The sequence below is a fragment of the Trichomycterus rosablanca genome, chromosome 16 (genome assembly GCF_030014385.1).
Source record: "Trichomycterus rosablanca isolate fTriRos1 chromosome 16, fTriRos1.hap1, whole genome shotgun sequence".
NCBI lineage: Eukaryota > Metazoa > Chordata > Actinopteri > Siluriformes > Trichomycteridae > Trichomycterus > Trichomycterus rosablanca.
In genome coordinates this window covers 16411222-16432806 of record NC_086003.1, presented here as the reverse complement: position 1 = coordinate 16432806, position 21585 = coordinate 16411222, and the positions used below count along the sequence as shown (strand labels likewise).

The 21585-nt window shown below is 37.3% G+C and overlaps 1 protein-coding gene, 1 long non-coding RNA gene and 5 other non-coding genes across 10 annotated transcripts in view; 6 read left to right on the top strand and 1 right to left on the bottom strand.

Annotated features, from left to right (window-relative positions):
• LOC134330126 (uncharacterized) overlaps nucleotides 1-15982 on the bottom strand; it is a 30539-nt gene extending 14557 nt beyond the window's left edge. For 2 of the 4 annotated variants that reach the window (XR_010014980.1, XR_010014981.1), the window contains exons 1-2: nucleotides 15776-15982; nucleotides 5991-6175 (exon numbers count right to left, since the gene is read on the bottom strand). This is a non-coding gene — a long non-coding RNA (uncharacterized LOC134330126). Of the gene's footprint in view, nucleotides 1-5990; nucleotides 6176-15469; nucleotides 15491-15775 lie in introns of those variants that run through there. The other 2 variants (XR_010014983.1, XR_010014982.1) reach the window with 2 other exon arrangements.
• dkc1 (dyskeratosis congenita 1, dyskerin) lies at nucleotides 673-11737 on the top strand. Its single transcript, XM_063011106.1, has 15 exons — nucleotides 673-712; nucleotides 1446-1507; nucleotides 2753-2839; nucleotides 5084-5175; nucleotides 5368-5552; nucleotides 5869-5933; nucleotides 6239-6365; nucleotides 6555-6685; nucleotides 7521-7664; nucleotides 8589-8709; nucleotides 8908-9026; nucleotides 9269-9372; nucleotides 9638-9692; nucleotides 9777-9947; nucleotides 11082-11737. Exons 1-15 carry the CDS (start codon nucleotides 697-699, stop codon nucleotides 11148-11150), a joined length of 1548 nt encoding a protein of 515 aa, XP_062867176.1. The 5' UTR covers nucleotides 673-696; the 3' UTR covers nucleotides 11151-11737.
• Nucleotides 2892-3104, top strand: LOC134331015 (small nucleolar RNA SNORD17). The gene has a single exon (XR_010015086.1). It is a non-coding gene; the product is annotated as a small nucleolar RNA SNORD17 (small nucleolar RNA).
• Nucleotides 5213-5287, top strand: LOC134330997 (small nucleolar RNA SNORD83). Its single transcript, XR_010015069.1, has one exon. It is a non-coding gene; the product is annotated as a small nucleolar RNA SNORD83 (small nucleolar RNA).
• On the top strand, nucleotides 6413-6487 carry LOC134330998 (small nucleolar RNA SNORD83). Its single transcript, XR_010015070.1, has one exon. It is a non-coding gene; the product is annotated as a small nucleolar RNA SNORD83 (small nucleolar RNA).
• On the top strand, nucleotides 7316-7444 carry LOC134331010 (small nucleolar RNA SNORA36 family). Its single transcript, XR_010015081.1, has one exon. It is a non-coding gene; the product is annotated as a small nucleolar RNA SNORA36 family (small nucleolar RNA).
• Nucleotides 8757-8833, top strand: LOC134330996 (small nucleolar RNA SNORD83). The gene has a single exon (XR_010015068.1). It is a non-coding gene; the product is annotated as a small nucleolar RNA SNORD83 (small nucleolar RNA).
• Nucleotides 15983-21585: the final 5603 nt, after the last annotated feature.

Genomic DNA, 21585 nt, shown 5'->3' with positions numbered 1-21585 from the left:
TAACAGTGTCAAGATGTAAGCCAGTGTTGAGTAAAAGACATGTAACAGCCTGCTTGGAGTTTACTAAACAGCATGTAAAAGAAACATGAGGAAGACGATTTTTTGATCTAATGAAATGAAAACTGAACTTGGGCAAAACTCTAACTAGGGTGACAGTTTACATTTTTAACTCGACACTGACCCAAAGCATACACTCAAAGCAACACCAAAGTGGCTTTAGGGCATGTCTCTGCCACTCTGGCCTTTGTCCAGGCAAAGCATGACTTAAAACCCAGTAAACATTTGTAGAGAGTCCTGAAGAGGGCAGTTTACAGACCCTCGCCATACAATCGGAACTTGAGAGAATCTGTCATGAAGAATTGGATAAAGACTTGCAACTTTAAATGCTGCCATGTGGTATTCTACTGTTGAATTAAAGGGTTATTTTTGTGAATGAGAGAGTTCAGTTTTTTATTTATTTTTAATTAATTTTTAACGTTTTACTTTGTCATTATGAGTGATTTTGTGTAAAATAATATTAAGAGTTGCTTAAAAAACGTAATGTTTTGTAGTATGGGATGCTTAGCGCTGCCAGTTTTTTTGTTATCGCGAGGTTTTGTGAGCGTGAACTGAGAGTTCGCGTTTGATGAAATGGTAAAATAGACATGCGCAGATTCTCACACGTGTTCTGAGTTCCGCGGTTCACAGATCGGGAAGATGGCTGACGGTGAAGGTGCGTAAAGATTTAAAATCTTTTCATCCTTTTTGTTGATATTTTAAGTTCTTAAGTTTAGTGTATTACAATATTATTAATAATGCGTTTATATAAATGTGTCACTTGTATTATGTTCTTTAGCGTTTTATGAATGTCTCAGGATTAGATCTGTGCAAGGTCCTGCAGGCATGGCGCACAAGAGCATGGACATGATCAGTTATTATGTATTAATAGTTTTGTTTTTTAATTCAATTTAGAAAAATTAAAGGAACTTTCTTGTACAGTTTTAACTTGTTTGGTAAATTATAATGGTATAGCTGCTTGGTTGCTAACAGTTAGGCTATTTTTAATTAATTAATAGTTACATATCGATTTTTTAATAGCTCAGACTGCTTTTTAAATATTACTTTTGATCGTTTAAAGTTCAGTTTACAGATCGGTATTAAAGATCACGAGGTGGTTTGTTATTTTTTGGTAATTAATTCATTTATTGTGCACCACGTGTTCCCATCAGCCACGTGGCCTCGTTCATTTTAGATCAGACACAAGTAGGAACATTTTAGTCAAACGGTCCTTATTAACAATTCAGTATGGCCTTTTTATAGTTTTATTTTGCATCTAGGTGACTTTGCCAATTTGCCAAATTATGAGTGGTAAGGATTTCCCATAAACTTGGGCTTGGTGCAACTGCTTTAACATTGTGTGGCATTAAGCATTGGTGTTAAGATCCTGTTATTTTCTCCCCCCTCAGTTTCTTCAGTTAAGAAAGATAAGAAGAAAAAAGCAAAGAAGATTTCCGATGAAGAAGTTGGGGTAATTTTTTTAAACATCCTTTTCAATTATCTTAATTTAGTTTTCAGGTACCTACCTACCTACTGTTTGTGTAGAACTGGATTGTCATGGATTCACAAACTAGTTCAGATTTTTGTTGTGCCCTGACTGGCTGGTATATCCCCAGCATCACTATCAATATACCACACTGTTAAAGAAGTCTAGAAGTGTTTAATTTCACACTCAAAACTTATTTAAAAGTAATTGAAACTAGTGCCTTAAATGGTCTTTTTTGTTATAAATACAAGTATATTTGCCCTTAAATTATAGATTAGACATTCCTGTATTAAACAACAATACACAGTAGTACTGTACATAAAAACCCACATCACATTTCAATTCTCAGTGTCCCCTCTGTCTGAGTGACAGCTACTGGCAGGGGTAATTATACAACAAAAACAAAAAAAAAACCCGCTTTCTCTGCATCTTTTCTGGGGACATTTTAATATAGAATGTTAATTTTAAAAAATATAAAGAAAACACCGTCTGAATGTTTGCTCACTAGATAGATAGATAGAGAGAGAGATAGAGACACAGAGACGGACACACTCGGAGTCAACTTGTTCGTGGCGTCTCATGTTTCGTGAATTTCTGTTCGTAATCTGAAATTTGTTTGTACGTTAAGTTGAAAAAGATCATTTGAAACACCAAATGTTTGTATGGTAAACTGTTCTTAACTCAAGGGTCTACTGTATTAGATTTGAGTTTTGGGCTCTGAAGCTTTAAACAACCTTGCCAATTTGGACTAAATTTGTCTTATTACTGGTATTATAGAGGCAGGCTTTTAAATCACTGCATATGTTATGGTTCATTTTATTACAAAAATAACTATTTGGCCAGTTAGATCTATTCAGAAATTGAGATTTTAAATAACATTAATTTCAGTACAAATGTACTTTTTAAACAAAAGTTTAGAAGAAATGTGGTTCCAGTGTTTGGTTCCAACCCTGATTTATTTTTGTAAAAAATTGTGTCTGGAGATTTCAAGTTAGTATGGCATATAATAAAGACCAAAAGACTTATGCTGTTATAGTAGGCCAAGTTTTGTTGTTTTTTGCATGCCAGAAGTTCCCAAAACAAAGAATTCCATGTGTTTGTACCATGGAGAATGATGGTGTCATTTCTAGTACACTGATTTGGCAGTCATAGGTTGGTTCATCCCTAGTATAGTTACCTTGTTGTGGCCATTTACTTTGCAAGTTCTATTAACTATTGCTCTTTTTACAGGAAATCCAAGAAACTGGTGACTTTCTCATCAAACCTGAGTCTAAAGTGGCCAAGCTTGACACATCCCAGTGGCCATTGCTGCTTAAGGTAAATGTTTTCAGTGAAACCTGTGTAACTTTTGTTCAGTCCTAATAAGCATGTGTAAATGATGAATAAGTTTATCCATTCTCTGAGTGTGGCCAACACGGTCTCTCTGCAGCCTCTGTAGGCCGTTTTGGCTTGTGGAGGTTTTTGGCTACCTGTTCATTCTTTGCTCTTCCAGTGTTCTGCTGGTTCAGTATCTGAAGGTTCAGGCAGCTAGTGCTAGAGACCAAAGTGGCTCAAACTAAGAAGAGCGGACATATCTGATCACATGCTCACCAATATAAACTTTTGATTGATAACTCAAAAAATAAATAAATAAATATATATATATTTTTTTATACTACACACTATATATTTATTTTAAAAATGCTGCGATTTGGATTGCATTCGGATTTCTTAGTTTTGAATCCGTGCATAGATCTGTAGTCTTGTGATGTCTGTTCTGTAAAAATAGTAGCTGCTGGGGATCTGAATAATTAACTAATAACTGTTTGGTTAATGCTGTTCATTAAAATGTGTGATTTTAAATTGTTTCCAACAGCAGGCACTTGATAGTCACCGAGTCGATTTAAAACTTACCCAACCCTCGCCACTCAGGTGGCGTAGCGGTAAAACACACGCTGAACACCAGAGCTGGGATCTCGAATACATTGTATCGAGTCCGGCTGGACTGAGTGGCCACATGAACAACGATTGGCCCGTTGTTCAGATGGGGTGGGATATTAAAGCCGGATGGGGTCTCTCTCATAACTAATGCTATTACGACCTCTGCCGGCTGATTGATGGCGCCTGCACAGAGATGGGGAAGGAGTGCTGTAAGGGTGTGTGTCTCCGCACACAGTGCTGATCCACATTGTGCTTGTCAAAGTGTAGGTGACAAAATGCATACGGCTGCTGCCCACGTGTCGGAGGGGGCATGGCTTAGCTTCGTTCTCCTCAATCAGACCCGGGGTCGGCATCAGTGGAGAGAAAGCATGACGCAAGCGGGCAATTGGACGTGTTAAAAGGGACAAAATGCATTAACTATCTATCTATGTATCTATCTCGGAGGGGGCTTGGTTTAGCTTTGTTCTCCTCAGTCAGCTGGGTTTGGCATTAGTGGAGAGGCAGCATGATGCAATTGGACGTGAAAATGCATAAACTATATATATGTTTTTGTGGCTAGACACATTTGGAGTTTCTAGTATGTGGGTTTTTTTTATGCATTTATGTACGTTAAATAAGCAGCTGTGATGCTGTAGTCTGACTTAGATTTGTGTGATGTGGATATTTTGCATCGTGCATTTGCAATTATGATTAGCATAATTGTAGGTGCTAGCAGCAAACTGTTTACTACAATGTGAACTATATTACACTTTATTACAGTATATAAGGGCTTGAAACATGAAACACTGATGTTTTTGGGACTCTGTAAGCTGGTTGGTTATCAAATAAAAATTTTGTGAAGGTTTGCATCCCTATTAGCTTCTTTTCCTTTATGCTTCTTAAATGCCAACAGTTTCCAGTAGCCCTGTATCTGACAGGAAGAAAAGAAATTGGGTATTAGACGTGTCTGAACTGTTTTTAAAATAATGAATATGTTTTTTTTTAAATGGTTTTTAAGTATACATGCCTGTAAGTTTAGTTTTATTTAAATACGTTTATGTAACTGTTAGCCATGCTAGATTAGCAATGTAATGTGAAGGGCTTTTGCCATCTGCAGGTAAAGCAGTGGAATTGCATGTCTGTATTTGGCAATGAGGTGTTTCAAACGGCGTAAACAAAGTATCCTGTTTAGTGTCTGCGAATAAAATTTCGGCCATTAAATATACAGTTTAATAATAAAGTGGTTAAATTTAGACATAATTATTTGAAAATGTTGGCATTATGACCAGAAAAAGTCGCAATATGGCCAAAAAGTGTGCAAAGGGAAGATGGCAAGTATGTTGTGTTTATGTTTGGGACATTGAAGATTTGATAGTTATACCTCTGTCTTTTTGTGAATAATGAAATATTTAATTTCCTGGCACATCAGCATTAGATTAGTATGAGAGTGCTGATATTACTGAGTTTATTTAGGAGAAAGATTAAGACTGACTTGTCTGTGATTCTTTAAACTGTCAGCACTATATAAGTAGTTAACTTTATCCTTGAAATATTGTGGCTTTGTTCATGTAACTAAAACACTGATATAATTGAATATACATGCATAGTAAATGTTTTCTCTGTATGATTTAACATTTTATTTTGATTGTTTTTACCTTCCAGAACTTCGACAAGCTTAACATAAGAACAGCACACTACACTCCTCTGCCACATGGTTCAAATCCACTGAAGAGAGACATTAACGATTATGTCAGGTACTTGAATCTATCTAATACACCACGTTTTAAAAAAGCCACATGATGTGCTCTAGATTGCATTAGCACTGTGCAAAGATGACCTCTTATCTATCACCCAAGACTGATGGCTTCTAATCTACACATGCAAAAGATTCCAATATTAATCATACCAGTTTGTTATAACCCCTTTTTTTCTCTTTAATCTCACAGATATGGCTTTATTAACCTGGACAAGCCAGCGAATCCCTCCTCTCATGAAGTAGTGGCCTGGATCAAGCGGATCCTGCGTGTGGACAAGACGGGTCACAGCGGCACACTGGACCCAAAAGTCACAGGTTGTCTAATTGTGTGCATTGATAAAGCAACACGATTGGTCAAATCCCAGCAGAGTGCTGGTAAGTTTCACTAGACTAGTGGTCCACGAGTAGTAATATAATGTGAATGAAGGGTGTCTGCCACTCCCATGTAAGCATCCATTCAGTATATGTGATTAGACTTTATACATAGTGTTCGTGCCTGATCTTAAACCATTCATTATTAGTTGGCCACCCTCAGTATCTTGCACAAAATACAAGATTGATTGATTTACTTTATTGATTTATATCTGTTGTATAGCTGTTTTGATATTTGAAGCTGCTTTGTTTTATAAGCATGGCTTCGTCTAGCAAATCCAGTGGCCTTTCCTCAGTACTCTTCTGCCGTGTTTTGCAGGCAAAGAGTACGTGGGCATAGTACGGCTGCACAATGCAATAGAGAATGAGCATCAGCTTGCACGGGTAAGTTTGTCATTCTGGTTAAGTGCTTTATTACAATCAAATCGTACTGCTTCTTACCCTGTATGAGACTTGATGAACCTGTTTATCCATTCTCTGAGTGTCTCTGTGCCCTCCTTTTTCTGCTGGCCTCCTTGTCTCCGCTGCAGTGTTTTACTGCTGTGGCTGACGCTGGTTGCTATGCAGATTTGGAGGGCCGTGATTCACCAAGGAAGATTTGATGGGTCTGATTTCATACCTGTAAACTGAAGAATTGAGAGTAATTCTCTGGGAAATGTAGTTCTAATTGACTTGTGATCCATTCATAGGCTCTGGAGTGCCTCACTGGAGCCCTGTTCCAAAGACCACCTCTTATAGCTGCAGTAAAACGCCAACTCCGAGTCAGGACCATCTACGAGAGCAAGCTGATTGAATATGACCCAGAGAGAAGACTTGGTAAAAAAAACCTGATGTCCATTTGTATGCCTATTATAATGTAAAAAGCCACATGATGCTATATTGATTGCATTAGCACTCTGCAAAGATGACCAATTATCTATCACCCTAGACTGATGGCTTCAATTTAATAAGCAAGTCCTGTGATGGTATTAGAGCAGCCACTGAAGTCATGTTTCTATTTTACAGGCATTTTCTGGGTTAGCTGTGAGGCAGGAACATATATCAGAACGCTGTGTGTTCACTTGGGGCTGCTGCTGGGAGTTGGAGGGCAGATGCAGGAGCTCAGGAGGGTCCGGTCTGGAGTGCTGGGTGAGAAGGTATGTTGGTTGGTGTGTCAAGTCTGGTTTGGGATTTAAATGTGGCCGGTTGACTGCTTTAATCAACCCTGCAGCTTTTCTAGGTTTGTTTTATTTGGCATGGTTGGCACATGAATGTGGCTCTGTGGTAACTGGAAAGTGGTAGCCTTGTGGGTAAAACTTTGGGCTATCGAACAAAAGGTCACAGGTTCAAATCATTTTATTGTAATGTACATGTTTTACTATAAGTCACAAAGTATAAAAAGCATCTGCTAAATGCCGAAAATGTAAATGTACCGTGACCATTTACTGTCTAAGCAATTGAGGATTAAGGGCTTTGCTCGAGGGCCCAACAGTGGCAACCTGGCAGTGGTTGGGCTTGAACCAACAGCCTTTCAATTACTAGTCCTGTACCTTAACCACTAGGCTACAACTGCCTTAATGTGTATATGTTTATATGACTAATAAACACATTCCATTTGCTTATTATTATTAATAAGTGACCACAGATTGGGTTCTTGTTGGAGGGGGTGTGGTGATCCAGCTTTTCTTGATATTAGGGGGTTGTGCACACAGCAGTGGATACATATTGGAATATGTATGGCTGTGTCTGAACCGCCGAGTTTAGCTGAGATTTGTCATTGTGTAGAAGTCCAAAGTGTTGAGTTCAGGTCTGGGCTCCTCCCCAGTTCTGGTAATTAATCTTTGGTATAAAGAGGGCTGAACGACCATCAAAGGCAGTATTCATCTTGCTTCCTTACTGTATTTCAGCCAACAATTTCTACTGTGGTGTTATCTTCACCTGCTAATTAAGGTCTTAGATGTAATTGGACTCGTGTTTTGTTTAACATTTCAGGATTGTATGGTAACCATGCATGATGTATTGGATGCCCAGTGGCAGTTTGACCACAACAAGGATGAGAGCTACTTGAGGAGAGTTATTTATCCCCTGGAGAAGCTGCTCGTCTCCCACAAGAGGATTGTCATGAAGGACAGTGCGGTATGTGTTTTTGCTTGTCCTATTGGCACGTGTTGGTTAATGGCATATTGTTGAGGATTCGTGTTTTCTAGTGATACTTTATTTTGACCACACATGGTAAATATACATTGTATTAGGTCATTAGTCAGGATGTGATCCAGGATCCATCAGAAATAGGTCTGTCCCATATGAGAAGCTTCTGTAACATGGTCAACACTGTCAAATCAAGTGAGCGTTGCAAAATCTGCATTCTAAAGCTTGCATAAAACGCTTATCATTCATAATAAACACAAAAAATAGAAAGCTCTGCCACAGAAGCTGCTGATGGTACATTTGACTAAGTACACCGTCAGGAAAAAACATATTGGCACACCTGACATGAGCTTGTTGGACATTTCATTTCAAAACCATGGGCATTTATACTGAATTGCTCTTTCCTTTGTAGCTTTTTCCACTCTTCTGAGAAGCCTTTTTACAAGACTTTGGAGTCCATCTGTGGGAATATGGTGGCCATTCAGTCATTAGTCAGTGAAGTCCTAATGTTGGAAGAGCTGGTCTGGCTGGCAGTACTAGTTTAATTCATCCCAAAAGTTCTTAGTTGGGTTGAGACCCAAGCTCAGGTCAAACAATGTCTTAATATACATTGCTTTGTGCTCTGGCCATAATCATGCTGAAAGACTCGACGGGCCGCAAGTCAAAAATGGGTTGCAGAAAAAAATAAATCAATTTTAACAATCACAAACATGAAATGAACTTGTACACGAATACCCCCTTGTGGAGGCTTGGTTACATTTTGAAAACCATAGTGGGACCAGATTAAAAAATGTTAAAAGCATTATATATTTTTATACACCTGTTGGCAATGGGCAAAACAACCAAATTTAATATGTCCACATACCATTGACCAAATAGTTTATATTTACTGGATATTTGTTTGTCCATCAGGTCAATGCCATCTGCTACGGTGCTAAAATAATGTTACCGGGTGTGTTGCGGTATGAAGATGGTATCGAGGTGAACCAAGACATTGTCGTCATCACAACTAAAGGAGAGGCGATTTGCACAGGTAAACAATTATTCCTTTCATAACCCCTCTTTCCTTTGGAAACCAAAGCCACATGATGTTCTATAGATTGCATTAGCACTCTGTGCAAAGATGACCTCCTATCTATCACCCAAGACTGATGGCAGATAACACATACTGTTATGCCTGGACTGTTATAGCCAAACGATCTGTTTTTAAGGAAATCTATTTGCCTTGCAGCTGTAGCGCTGATGACGACGGCAGTCATCTCCACGTGTGACCACGGGGTTGTAGCAAAGATCAAGAGGGTCATAATGGAAAGAGACACGTACCCTCGCAAATGGGGTCTAGGCCCCAAGGTAAGCCACACCAGCAAAATTGTTCACTATAATTCATATATACTTCATGGCCGTAAGTGTATGATTCTCTTTTGCCGCTATTTTGCTTTCTAAAAGCTAGTGTGGGTCAAATGCTTATTTTCTCACCCATTAGTAATGGGAAGCTATGTACAACAATTAGAAACCTTATCCACATATTTGACAATGTAAGGTACCTTTAACAGAGTAATTATTTTCTTAAAACAACGTTCTGTCTCTTTCAGGCCAGTCAGAAGAAAATGATGATCCAGAAGGGGCTACTGGACAAACACGGCAAGCCAAACGGCAGCACTCCATCAGAGTGGAAAGAAGGCTATGTAGACTACAGGTAGCTGTTTTGATCCTACACTTGCTTTGATTTTCTATTACATGGGAGTATATGTGCAGACTGTTATCCCTTTTTGGTCTGCTGTGACTCTAGAGGGAGTCTGTCTGCTACATCACAACACAGGACGCAGATCAGTTTTGTCTGCATTGTGTATGACAAGCTCTTGTGTTCTGTGGACATTCCTTGTTGTAACTTGTGTTAACTTTTCTAATATTTCTAGTAGATTTTTTTTTATTTTAACACCTGCTTGGCCCTTTGTTTCCAGTGCTAAACCCAAGGTGGCAGCTCAAGATGGTGAGGCTAAGGAATCCGGAGCAAAGGTCAGTTTGGTTGTTGGCTTATTATGTTGGACTAGCTTGGTCCTGTTTGGCATTATGCTTATTTAGTCAAACTCTCACCTTCAGAGAAAACGGGACGAGAGTGGAAGTGAAGGTGAAGCTGCGCCCGCCACTCCAAAGACAGACGAGGTCAAGAAAGAGAAGAAGAAAAAGAAGAAAGACAAGAAAATGAAGCTGGAGGAAATGGCCGAAGGTGCTGATGCTGCAGAGGAAGCACCAGCAGAAGAGGAAGCAGAGGTGCGCTTATTAAAATAAGGTTTAGAATCAGTGGCATGAAATACAAATGCAAATACAATGAGGGAAAAGATTTGTGCCTCTAGAAAGCCCTGGGCAGGTTGGAACAATTAAATGTTCACACTTGTGTGAATAACACTGAGTCATACACTAAGTCCAATGTGAGGGAGTTCTGATTCAACCTTAGTGCTTCTGAAGTTGAGTTAGCAGCAGCAAGTGCTAATAGCCTGCAGTCCTTAACCTGAGTTTCAGAGTGTTATTTACTTTTAGCCTGCTGTGACGTTAGAGCAAGTCTGTCTGCTACAGCAGTGGTTCTCAACCTTTATCTTAGACCCCCTTGACAGGTTATTATTGATAACCCTATTATTGATTTCTTCAATTAAATTCAATGGGGACCCCCCCCCACTGCAGATAGAACTCAAGTTTCAGTAATGATTTAACTAGTCTTTGTCCTAGATCCAATTGGGGGTGTGGCATGGTGGCTCAGTGGGTAGCACCGTAACCACAGCAAGAAGGTCCTGGGTTCAATTCCCAGGTGGGGGGTGGTCCGGGTCCTTTCTGTGTGGAGTTTGCATGTTCTCCCTGTGTCTGTGTTTGTTTACTTCGGGAGCTCCGGTTTCCTTCCACGGTCCAAAGACATGCAAGTGAGGTGAATTGGAGATACAAAATTGTATGTGACTGTGTTAGACATTATGAACTGTGAACTGATGAATCCCGTGTAATGAGTGGTTACCAAAGTGTGTAAAACATGATGTTAAAATCCTAATAAATATGATCCAGGTTTTGTTGCCTTTTTTGAGTCCAGCACCTTGGTGGTGAGTTCAGAACCTGAATAGTGAATAGAACCTGATAGTTCAGGTTACATGTTGGCAAATTGGTCCATCAAGCAAATTGGTGCTTGCACTTAAATTTAATAGTCTCACAGTATGAATATGTGGCCTTTAAGAAGTCGAATGATTATTATGCAGGGCTTTTTTGACTAGTCTGTGTCACTAATAAACAACCTATTGTTTAGTGCTCAAAGTGGATAGCTGCCATGTTTGGTGCCAAACACTAATGTAACAGTCTTCAGATGCTTTTAAAGTGCACTTTTTTTTAACCTAGCACCTAATAAAGATTCTTTGATTCTTTATACAGGTCACAGAGAGTGCTAAAAAGAAGAAGAAGAAAAAGAAGGCTAAAGAAGCTGAGGCTGCATCAGACTGAACACATCTCCAAGACTCTTAAGCACTCAAAGCAAATGGAACATGGAGTGAACACAGGCCCAGAATTGGAACCGTTTGCCTTCTCTCACCCGATCTGTTTCATCTACAGTGATGTTGACGTCTCAAGATTTACATCAAACCAACCCTGACAAGTGTTCAGCACTGCTATCATGCTTATTGCTGGGATGGAGCGGTACAAAGCAACCCGAGCAGCGTCCTTTAAAAAGTCTGGTCAATGAAAACTGCTGTATGATTTTTACAGTATTTATGAACATCTGTACAGTGTTCCTAGTTCCTTTTTACAAGTATCAGACTGTGGTAATTAAATGTATGCCAGATGAAAGGCAATACACAAGTGTAACAGCGGTTATGTTTATTTTGTAAGCCTTGACTGGAAGAATGGCCAACATGTTCAGTCCCCTTTGTGCCCATTTTTACTTTTGTTTCCTGTTTAAAGGCGAATGCAGTCTGTTGTGAATCTGTTTTTGGCTTTTTACATATGTGGAAATGTATCCTTTATTTTGTATATAGATCAAATTGTATTTCAAACCAGATGAGTTTGATTAAATAAGTTTTTTTTTTTCCTAAGTGTCTTACTTTTAATTCTGGATCAATCATTGCTAGATTCTATTGATATTAAGTAGTCAAATGTTTAGGATTTCCCTTTATCATCAGTGCATCACCAATGATTAATACTAGGCATGCAATTTGTGCCATTGTTAAGGGATAACATGGTCATGTCTGCCCAATATCATGAACATAAACACATCACTAAGTTTCATATTGAATAGTCACATGTTTCATTAAAAAACTAATGTAGAACAGGAAGCTAACAAGTTTGGTATTGAGTTCTTCAGAAGCTCTTAACCAAACAATCTAAATAAATGTAGAATTTTCCTTTAGGCTGGAGCATGATGCAAAATATCCAATCCATTTTTGCCAAGAAAAATTTAGACCCCCATGTCTAGAATTAAAGAGATTGGTTTATTGGTTTTGTAGCTTTGTATCTTATGGTAATCTTCTTTAACCTGGACTGACACACTGATCATCCAGAACATTAAAACCACCTCCTTGTTTCTACACACACTGTTCACTTTATCAGCTCCACTTACCATATACAACCCCTGGCAAAAATTATGGAATCACCACTCTTGGAAGTTGTTCTTTCAATTGTTTAATTTTGTAGAAAAAAAATAATCACAGACATGCCACAAAACTATCATTTCTCAAACTGTCAACCCTCTGGCATTAAGAAACAATAAAAAAAGAAACAAATATAATAGTTGTGGTCAGTCACAATTTCTTTTTTTTAGATCAAGTAGAGGAAAAAAATATGGAATCACTCAAATCTGAGGAAAGAATTATGGAATCATTAGAAAACACTGCACCATTATTACTTTGTTGCACCACCTCTGGCTTTTATAATGGTTTAAACTCTCTGAGGCATGGAGTTAACTAATGACAAACAGTATTCTTCATCAATCTGCCTTCAACTGTCTCTTGCTGTTGCCAGATCAGCTTTGCAGGTTGGAACCTTGTCATTGACCATTTTCTTCAATTTCCACCAGAGATTTTCAAATGGATTGAGATCCGGACTATTTGCAGGCCATGCCATTGACATTATATGTTTTCTTGAAGGAAAGTTTTCACGTCCTTTGTCCTATGGCAAGATGCATTATCATCTTGAAAAATGAAGTCGTCACCACCAAACATCCCTTCAACTGATGGAATAAGAAAAGCGTCCAAAATTTCAATGTGGACTTTGGCATTTATTGAAGACCATCTCCCCTGTGCCTTTACCCGACATGCAGGCCCATATCATCAACAACTGTGGAAATTAACATGTTTTCTTTAGGCAGTTATCTTCATAAATTTCATTGGACAGACACCAAACAAAAGTCCCAGCATCATCACCTTGCCCAATGCAGATTCGCGATTCATCACTGAAGATCACTTTTATCCAGTCACCCACAGTCCACGATTGCTTTTCTTTAGCCTACTTTAACCTTGTTCTTTTCTTTTTAGATGTTAATGATGGCTTTTGTTTGGCTTTTCTGTATGTAAATCCCATTTCTTTTAGGTGATTTCTTACAGTTCAGTCACAGACATTGACTCCACTTTCCGGCCACTTGTTTCTCATTTGTTTTGTTGTGCATTTTCTGTTTTCAAGACATATTGCTTTAAGTTTTCTATCTTGATGCTTTGATGTCTTACTTGGTCTACCAGTATGCTTCCCTTTTACAACCTTCCCATTTTGTTTGTACTTGGTCCAGATTTTAAACACAGCTTACTGGGAACAACCAACATCTTTTGCGACATTCCACAATGATTTATCTTCTTGAAGGAGTTTTATAATTCTCTCATTTGTTTCAACTGACATATCTTGTGTTGGAACCATGATTCATGACAATCTGCTTTGTGCAACAGCTCTCCGAGGTGTAAGCACTCTTTTTAAACTGAAGAATAATTAGCAAATCTAATCTGCTGCAGATGTTTTGTTTTTAAACTGCAAATTACAGAGTGATTCCATAATTTTTTCCTCAGATTTGAGTGATTCCATATTTTTTTCCTCTACTTGATCTAAAAAAAGCAATTGTGACTGACCACAACTATTATATTTGTTTCTTTTTTTTATTGTTTCTTAATGCCAGAAGGTTGACATTTTTAAAAATGATAGTTTTGTGGCATGTCTGTGATTTATTTTTTTTTCTACAAAATTAAACAATTGACAGAACATCTTCCAAGAGTGGTGATTCCATAATTGTTGCCAGGGGTTGTAGAAGCACTTTGTAGTTCTACCACTACTGACTGTAGTCCATCTGTTTCTCTGCATGCTTTGTTAGCCCCCTTTCATGCTGTTCTAAAATGGTCAGGACCACTACACAGTAGGTATTATTTGGGTGGTGGGTTATTCTCAGCACTGCAGTGACACTGACATGGTGGTGGTGTGTTAGTGTGTGTTGTGCTGGTATGAGTGGATAAGACAGCAGTGCTGATGGAGTTTTTAAACACCTCACTGTCACTGCTGGACTGAGAATAGTCCACCAACCAAAACATCCAGCCACCAGCACCCTGTGGGCAGCATCTTGTGACCACTTGTTTTAGATAAATTTGATAAATATGTCAACAGCTTTTAAAGTTTTAAAATTGCTAAATACTTACAATGTTATTGAGGTTTTGGCTATGCTATATTTCAATGGTATATCATGGATAAAATCAGTTTTTTTATTAGGTATTGAAAGGTAAAAGTTTAAAAATAAATATCGTGTGTTATGTGGGTTTTTCTTGATACAATAAAATTAGTTTTAGATAAGTTTGTAAGTATTTAGCAATTTTAAAACTTTAAAAGCTGTTGACATATTTATCAAACTTATCTAAAACAAATTTTATTGTATCAAGAAAAACCCACATAACACACGATATTTATTTTTAAACTTTTACCTTTCAATACCTAATAAAAAAACTGATTTTATCCATGATATTAATACCATTGAAATACAGCATAGCCAAAACCTCAATAACATTGTAAGTATTTAGCAATTTTAAAACTTTAAAAGCTGTTGACATATTTATCAATGTTATTGAGGTTTTGGCTATGCTGTATTTTAATGGTATTAATATCATGGATAAAATCAGTTTTTTATTAAGTATTAAAAGGTAAAAGTTTAAAAATAAATATTGTAGTGTGTTATGGGGGGTTTTCTTGATACAATAAAATTAGTTTTAGATAAATTTGATGAAAATTTCAACAGCTATTGAAGTTTTAAAGTAGCTAAATACTTGCAATGCTATTGAGGTTTTGGCTATGCTGTATTTCAATGGTATTAATATCATGGATAAAATCAGTTTTTTTATTAGGTATTAAAAGGTAAAAGTTTAAAAATAAATATTGTAGTGTGTTATGTGGGTTTTTCTTGATACAATAAAATTAATTTGAGATAAATTTGATGAATATGTCAACAGCTATTGAAATTGTAAAGTAGCTAAATACTTGCAATGCTATTGAGGTTTTGGCTATGCTTTATTTCAATGGTATTAATATCATGGATAAAATCAGCTTTTTTATTAGGTATTAAAAGGTAAAAGTTTAAAAATAAATATTGTAGTGTGTTTTGTGGGTTTTTCTTGATACAATAAAGTTAGTTTTAGATACATTTGATAAATATGTCAACAGCTATTGAAGTTTTAAAGTAGCTAAATACTTGCAATGCTATTGAGGTTTTGGCTATGCTGTTTTAAACTTGTTTTAGATAAATTTGATGAATATTTTAGCAGCTATTGAAGTTTTAAAATAGCTAAATACTTACAATCTTAACTTACTTCTTAGTTGTCATGGTGACGGTGGACGCTGGCGCATTTGGCTGCCGCTACCATTACTGTATTTTATTGTATTTTTTTTTGTACTTTTATCGTGTTTTTCTTTTATTTTCATCTTTTTATTCACTCCTGTAATCACTACCGCTCCTGTTGATAGATGACTATGGAGTGTGTTGGGTTATTTTAAAAGATGCGAGCGCTAGTACGTTTGGCTACTGCAGGACTATCTCCATAATTCTCTTTGAGGGCGCTACAGTGACTCGTTATCTACCTATCTGCTGTCAGCGTTTCACAATAGGAACTTTTTACCTGGACTTGAATTTTTCTGGTGTGCCCTGCCTTGTGGTCTGGTCCTGTGCACCGCTTCCACGAGTAGCAGCTACAGCTGATCTCCACACGCACACGATGTTAAGGTATTCTGTCAATCAGCTGAGGAAACTCAACAACTACACTACTCCATCGTGTTTATCAGCAATAAAACAACTTGGACTTTTACGCCGGCGCCGCTACATTCATAGGAGCTCTCGGAGAAAGTTTGTTTACTCCCAGTCCGATTCCAGTCCCAGCGCGATTCCATCTATCTGGTCAGCTGTGCGCTCCGTCTCAACACTACATGCGGAGCGGGATAGAAAACGTGGAGTGGACTTCAATACTCTTCGACGGATTCCCTCAGCTAATGAAACCTCGTTGGCTCCCCCTGTGAAAATGTGCTTAATTAATGCACGCTCAGTGGGGAATAAGGCTCACGTGTTAAATGACTTATTTATTAGGACCAATTTGGCCTTTCTGTTTGTAACTGAAACCTGGCAACGAAATATGGATTTTGTTCACCTAAATGAACTTTGCCCGCTGGACTGTTCTTTTATTGGGACCCCACGATTGTCTGGTCGCGGTGGAGGTCTTGCGGTGTTTTGGAAAAATCAATATAATTGTCAGTTAGTAAATATTGAAGACTTTACTACATTTGAACTGCAATTCATAAAAGTTGGAGGGCTAAAGCCATTTTACTGTGCTTTAATATATCGACCTCCTGGTCCAGCTGGTGAGTTTTTATCTGAGTTTACTGATTTTTTAACCTCAGTTATTAAGCTGAACAATGTTCTACTGGTTGGAGATTTTAATCTCTTTGATTGCGTAGCTACAGAATTTATTAATATTACAGAGTCTCTTCATTTTAAACAGTTTGTTTCGGGTCCCACTCATTTGGGTGGTCATACTTTAGACCTTGTTTTCTCTCTGGGGTTAGATATTGATCATATCTGGTGTGAAGATCTTTTGATTAGTGATCATAAATGGGTCTTTTTTAACCTGTCTGGAAATGTTGCAAATTTTTGTCCTAAAAAAATGACACATCGCATTATAACTCAGAAATCGATTGATCAATTTTTAACTTATTATGGTTGTGATTTCGAGATAGATTGCAGTAATGCTGAGTTTTTAATGTAGTCTTTTAATAATCATTGTTCTTCAATACTGGATAAAGTAGCTCCGGTAAAGGCCAGGTCTAGAGCCATTCATAACAGTGTCCCGTGGATGACTGATGAGGTCCGCTCCTTAAGACGGAAGTGCCGAAGTTATGAACGATTATGGAAGTCTACTGGGTTGGAAGTACACCGCCTTTACTTAAAAGATCTTCGTCTTTCTTTTAATGATTTAGTAAAAGATGCTCGTTCTGCTTATTTTGCAAATCTAATTTTATCATCCAAGAGAAATCCTAAGATTTTGTTTGATACAATTAATACCATTGTGGTAAAAGTGGTAGCTAACCAGCTCACTGCTTTTCTGGAGAAATATAATATTTTTGATAAGTTTCAGTCAGGATTTCGAAAGGGACACTCAACGGAGACCGCTCTTTTGAGGGTTTCCAATGATTTGTTAATGTCTTCTGATGCAGGTGAATGTTCTGTTTTGGTTTTGCTTGACCTTAGCTCTGCGTTTGATACTGTAGATCATCAAATTTTGCTAGATAGGTTACGTGACTGGGTGGGCTTATCGGGCATAGCGCTAGATTGGTTTAAATCATATCTGACTGAGAGAAGTTTTGCTGTATCTATTGGAGATGTTGGGTCAGTTTCTGTTCCACTACTTTGTGGTGTTCCACAAGGATCAGTTTTGGGGCCACTTTTATTTTCTTTGTATATGTTGCCTCTGGGACAGATTATTAATAGTTTTAATATTGCTTATCACTTATTTGCTGATGATATCCAATTATATTTTTCATTTAAACCTAATGAGTTGCATAATATAAGCAGACTCTTAGACTGTGTAGGTGCTATTAGGGACTGGACAGCAAATAATTTTCTACAGCTCAATGCAGAAAAGACTGAGGTCATGATTATTGCCCCTGATAAGGTGACTCCCTTAATTGAAATTGGTCTTGGACCTCTCTTCTCTGCTGTCCATTCAGATTTAAGAAATCTAGGTGTTGTTTTTAATCAGTCATTGTTGTTTGACACACATGTTAAACAGCTGACTAGATCTTGCTTTTTCATTTAAGAAATATAAGCAAATTGAGATCTATAGTTTGAAATGCTGACCTAGAGATGATTATACATGCTTTTATTTCATCTCGTATTGACTACTGCAATGCCCTGTTTTCTGCTCTTAGTATGTCTGCTTGTGATCGGTTGCAGATAATACAGAATGCTGCTGCTAGATTACTTACGAGCTCAAATAGACGGTGTCACATAACCCCACTGTTAAGATCTCTACACTGGCTTCCTGTGCAGTATAGGATCCAGTATAAAATTTTGACTTTTACCTATACAACCCCTGGCAAAAATTATGAAATCACCACTCTTGGAAGATGTTCTGTCAATTGTTTAATTTTGTAGAAAAAAAATAAATCACAGACATGCCACAAAACAATCATTTTTCTAAATGTCAACCTTCTGGCATTAAGAAACAATAAAAAAAAGAAACAAATATAATAGTTGTGGTCAGTCACAATTGCTTTTTTTAGATCAAGTAGAGGAAAAAAATATGGAATCACTCAAATCTGAGGAAAAAATTATGGAATCACTCTGTAATTTGCAGTTTAAAAACAAAACATCTGCAGCAGATTAGATTTGCTAATTATTCTTCAGTTTAAAAAGAGTGCTTACACCTCGGAGAGCTGTTGCACAAAGCAGATTGTCATGAATCATGGTTCCAACACAAGATATGTCAGTTGAAACAAATGAGAGGATTATAAAACTCCTTCAAGAAGATAAATCATTGTGGAATGTCGCAAAAGATGTTGGTTGTTCCCAGTAAGCTGTGTTTGAAATCTGGACCAAGTACAAACAAAATGGGAAGGTTGTAAAAGGGAAGCATACTGGTAGACCAAGTAAGACATCAAAGCATCAAGATAGAAAACTTAAAGCAATATGTCTTGAAAACAGAAAATGCACAACAAAACAAATGAGAAACAAGTGGCCGGAAAGTGGAGTCAATGTCTGTGACTGAACTGTAAGAAATCACCTAAAAGAAATGGGATTTACATACAGAAAAGCCAAACAAAAGCCATCATTAACACCTAAAAAGAAAAGAACAAGGTTAAAGTAGGCTAAAGAAAAGCAATCGTGGACTGTGGGTGACTGGATAAAAGTGATCTTCAGTGATGAATCGCGAATCTGCATTGGGCAAGGTGATGATGCTGGAACTTTTGTTTGGTGTCTGTCCAATGAAATTTATGAAGATAACTGCCTAAAGAAAACATGTTAATTTCCACAGTTGTTGATGATATGGGCCTGCATGTCGGGTAAAGGCACAGGGGAGATGGTCTTCAATAAATGCCAAAGTCCACATTGAAATTTTGGACGCTTTTCTTATTCCATCAGTTGAAAGGATGTTTGGTGATGATGACTTCATTTTTCAAGATGATAATGCATCTTGCCATAGGGCAAAGGACGTGAAAACTTTCCTTCAAGAAAACATATAATGTCAATGGCATGGCCTGCAAATAGTCCGGATCTCAATCCATTTGAAAATCTCTGGTGGAAATTGAAGAAAATGGTCAATGACAAGGTTCCAACCTGCAAAGCTGATCTGGCAACAGCAAGAGACAGTTGAAGGCAGATTGATGAAGAATACTGTTTGTCATTAGTTAACTCCATGCCTCAGAGAGTTTAAACCATTATAAAAGCCAGAGGTGGTGCAACAAAGTAATAATGGTGCAGTGTTTTCTAATGATTCCATAATTTTTTCCTCAGATTTGAGTGATTCCATATTTTTTTCCTCTACTTGATCTAAAAAAAAGCAATTGTGACTGACCACAACTATTATATTTGTTTCTTTTTTTATTGTTTCTTAATGCCAGAGGGTTGACAGTTTGAGAAATTATAGTTTTGTGGCATGTCTGTGATTTATTTTTTTTCTACAAAATTAAACAATTGAAAGAACATCTTCCAAGAGTGGTGATTCCATAATTTTTGCCAGGGGTTGTAGAGCATTGCATGGTCAGGTTCCCATCTACAGTATAGATCAGAGCTACTTCACCCATATGTATCAGGGCGCTCTCTTAGGTCTAGCAAGCTGAACTTGCTGTCTGTCCCACGCTCCCGCTTAAAGACTCGTGGGGATCGCGCGTTTGAGGTAAACGCTCCAAAATTATGGAATGCACTACCCAACTTTTTAAGATCTGCAGATTCTGTAAATTCTTTTAAAAAACAACTAAAGACTTACCTTTTCAAGCAGGCATTTGTTTAATGTTGAATGAATTGTTTATTTATTTTTATTTTCTTATTTAATCATTTATTTGCTTTTTTATTTATTATTATTATTATTGTTGTTTAATTTATTTTATGTTGTGTTTATTATGTAAATGAGTGTATATTTTGTCATGCAATGTTTTTGTAAAGCACTTTGTGATTCTTATCTGTGAAAAGTGCTATATAAATAAATTTTACTTACTTACAATGCTATTGAGGTTTTGGCTATGCTGTATTTCAATGGTATTAATATCATGGATAAAATCAGTTTTTTTTAGGTATTAAAAGGTAAAAGTTTAAAAATAAATATTGTAGTGTGTTATGTGGGTTTTTCTTGATACAACAAAATTAGTTTTAGATAAATTTGATGAATATGTCAACAGCTATTGAAGTTTTAAAAAAGCTAAATATTTGCAATGCTATTGAGGTTTTGGCTATGCTGTATTTCAATGGTATTAAAATCATGGATAAAATCAGTTTTTTTATTACGTATTAAAAGGTAAAAGTTTTAAATTAAATATTGTAGTGTGTTATGTGGGTTTTTCTTGATACAATAAAATTAGTTTTAGATAAATTCGATGAATGTTTTAGCAGCTATTGAAGTTTTAAAATAGCTAAATACTTGCAATGCTATTGAGGTTTTGGCTATGCTGTATTTCAATGGTATTAATATCATGGATAAAAGATGACCAACTCAAACAGCAGCAATAGATGAGCGATCGGCTCTGACTAGCCATCTACAAGGTGGACCAACTAGGTAGGAGTGTCTAATAGAGTGGACAGTGAGTGGACACGGTGTTTAAAAACTCCAGCAGCGCTGCTGTGTCTGATCCACTCATACCAGCACAACACACACTAACACACCACCACCATGTCAGTGTCACTGCAGTGCTGAGAATGATCCACCACCTAAATAATACCTGCTCTGTGGTGGTCCTGACCATTGAAGAACAGGGTAAAAGCAGGCTAAAAAGTATGCAGAGAAACAGATGGACTACAGTCAGTAATTGTCGAAATACAAAGTGCTTCTATATGGTAAGTGAAGCTGATAAAAAGGACAGTGTGGTGGTTTTAATGTTATGGCTGATCAGTGTATGTATTTGCAATCTGTTGGGGGAACTCCCTACCATAGCTGTTGCTGCTGGCCCATACTGATCAATTAAGCATCTATTTATAGACTGCTTTTTGGTAATTTATTGGGATTTCTAGGGATGTGTGTAAAGGTCCTTATTGGTTAAAGTTTTTGGGGTCCTGACCATTGAAGAACAGGGTGAAAGCAGGCCAAAAAAGTATGTAGAGAAACAGATGGACTACAGTCAGTAATTGTAGAGCAAAGTGCTTCTATATGGTAAGTGAAGCTGATAAAATGGACAGCGAGTGTAGAAACAAGGAGGCGGTTTTAATGTTATGGCTGGTCGGTGTATGTAT

Coding starts and splice junctions, on each gene's coding strand:
- dkc1 (XM_063011106.1), top strand. Junction 1,508..2,752: donor TTTCCGATGAAGAAGTTGGG/GTAATTTTTTTA, acceptor CTCTTTTTACAG/GAAATCCAAGAAACTGGTGA. Junction 8,710..8,907: donor AGGAGAGGCGATTTGCACAG/GTAAACAATTAT, acceptor TTTGCCTTGCAG/CTGTAGCGCTGATGACGACG.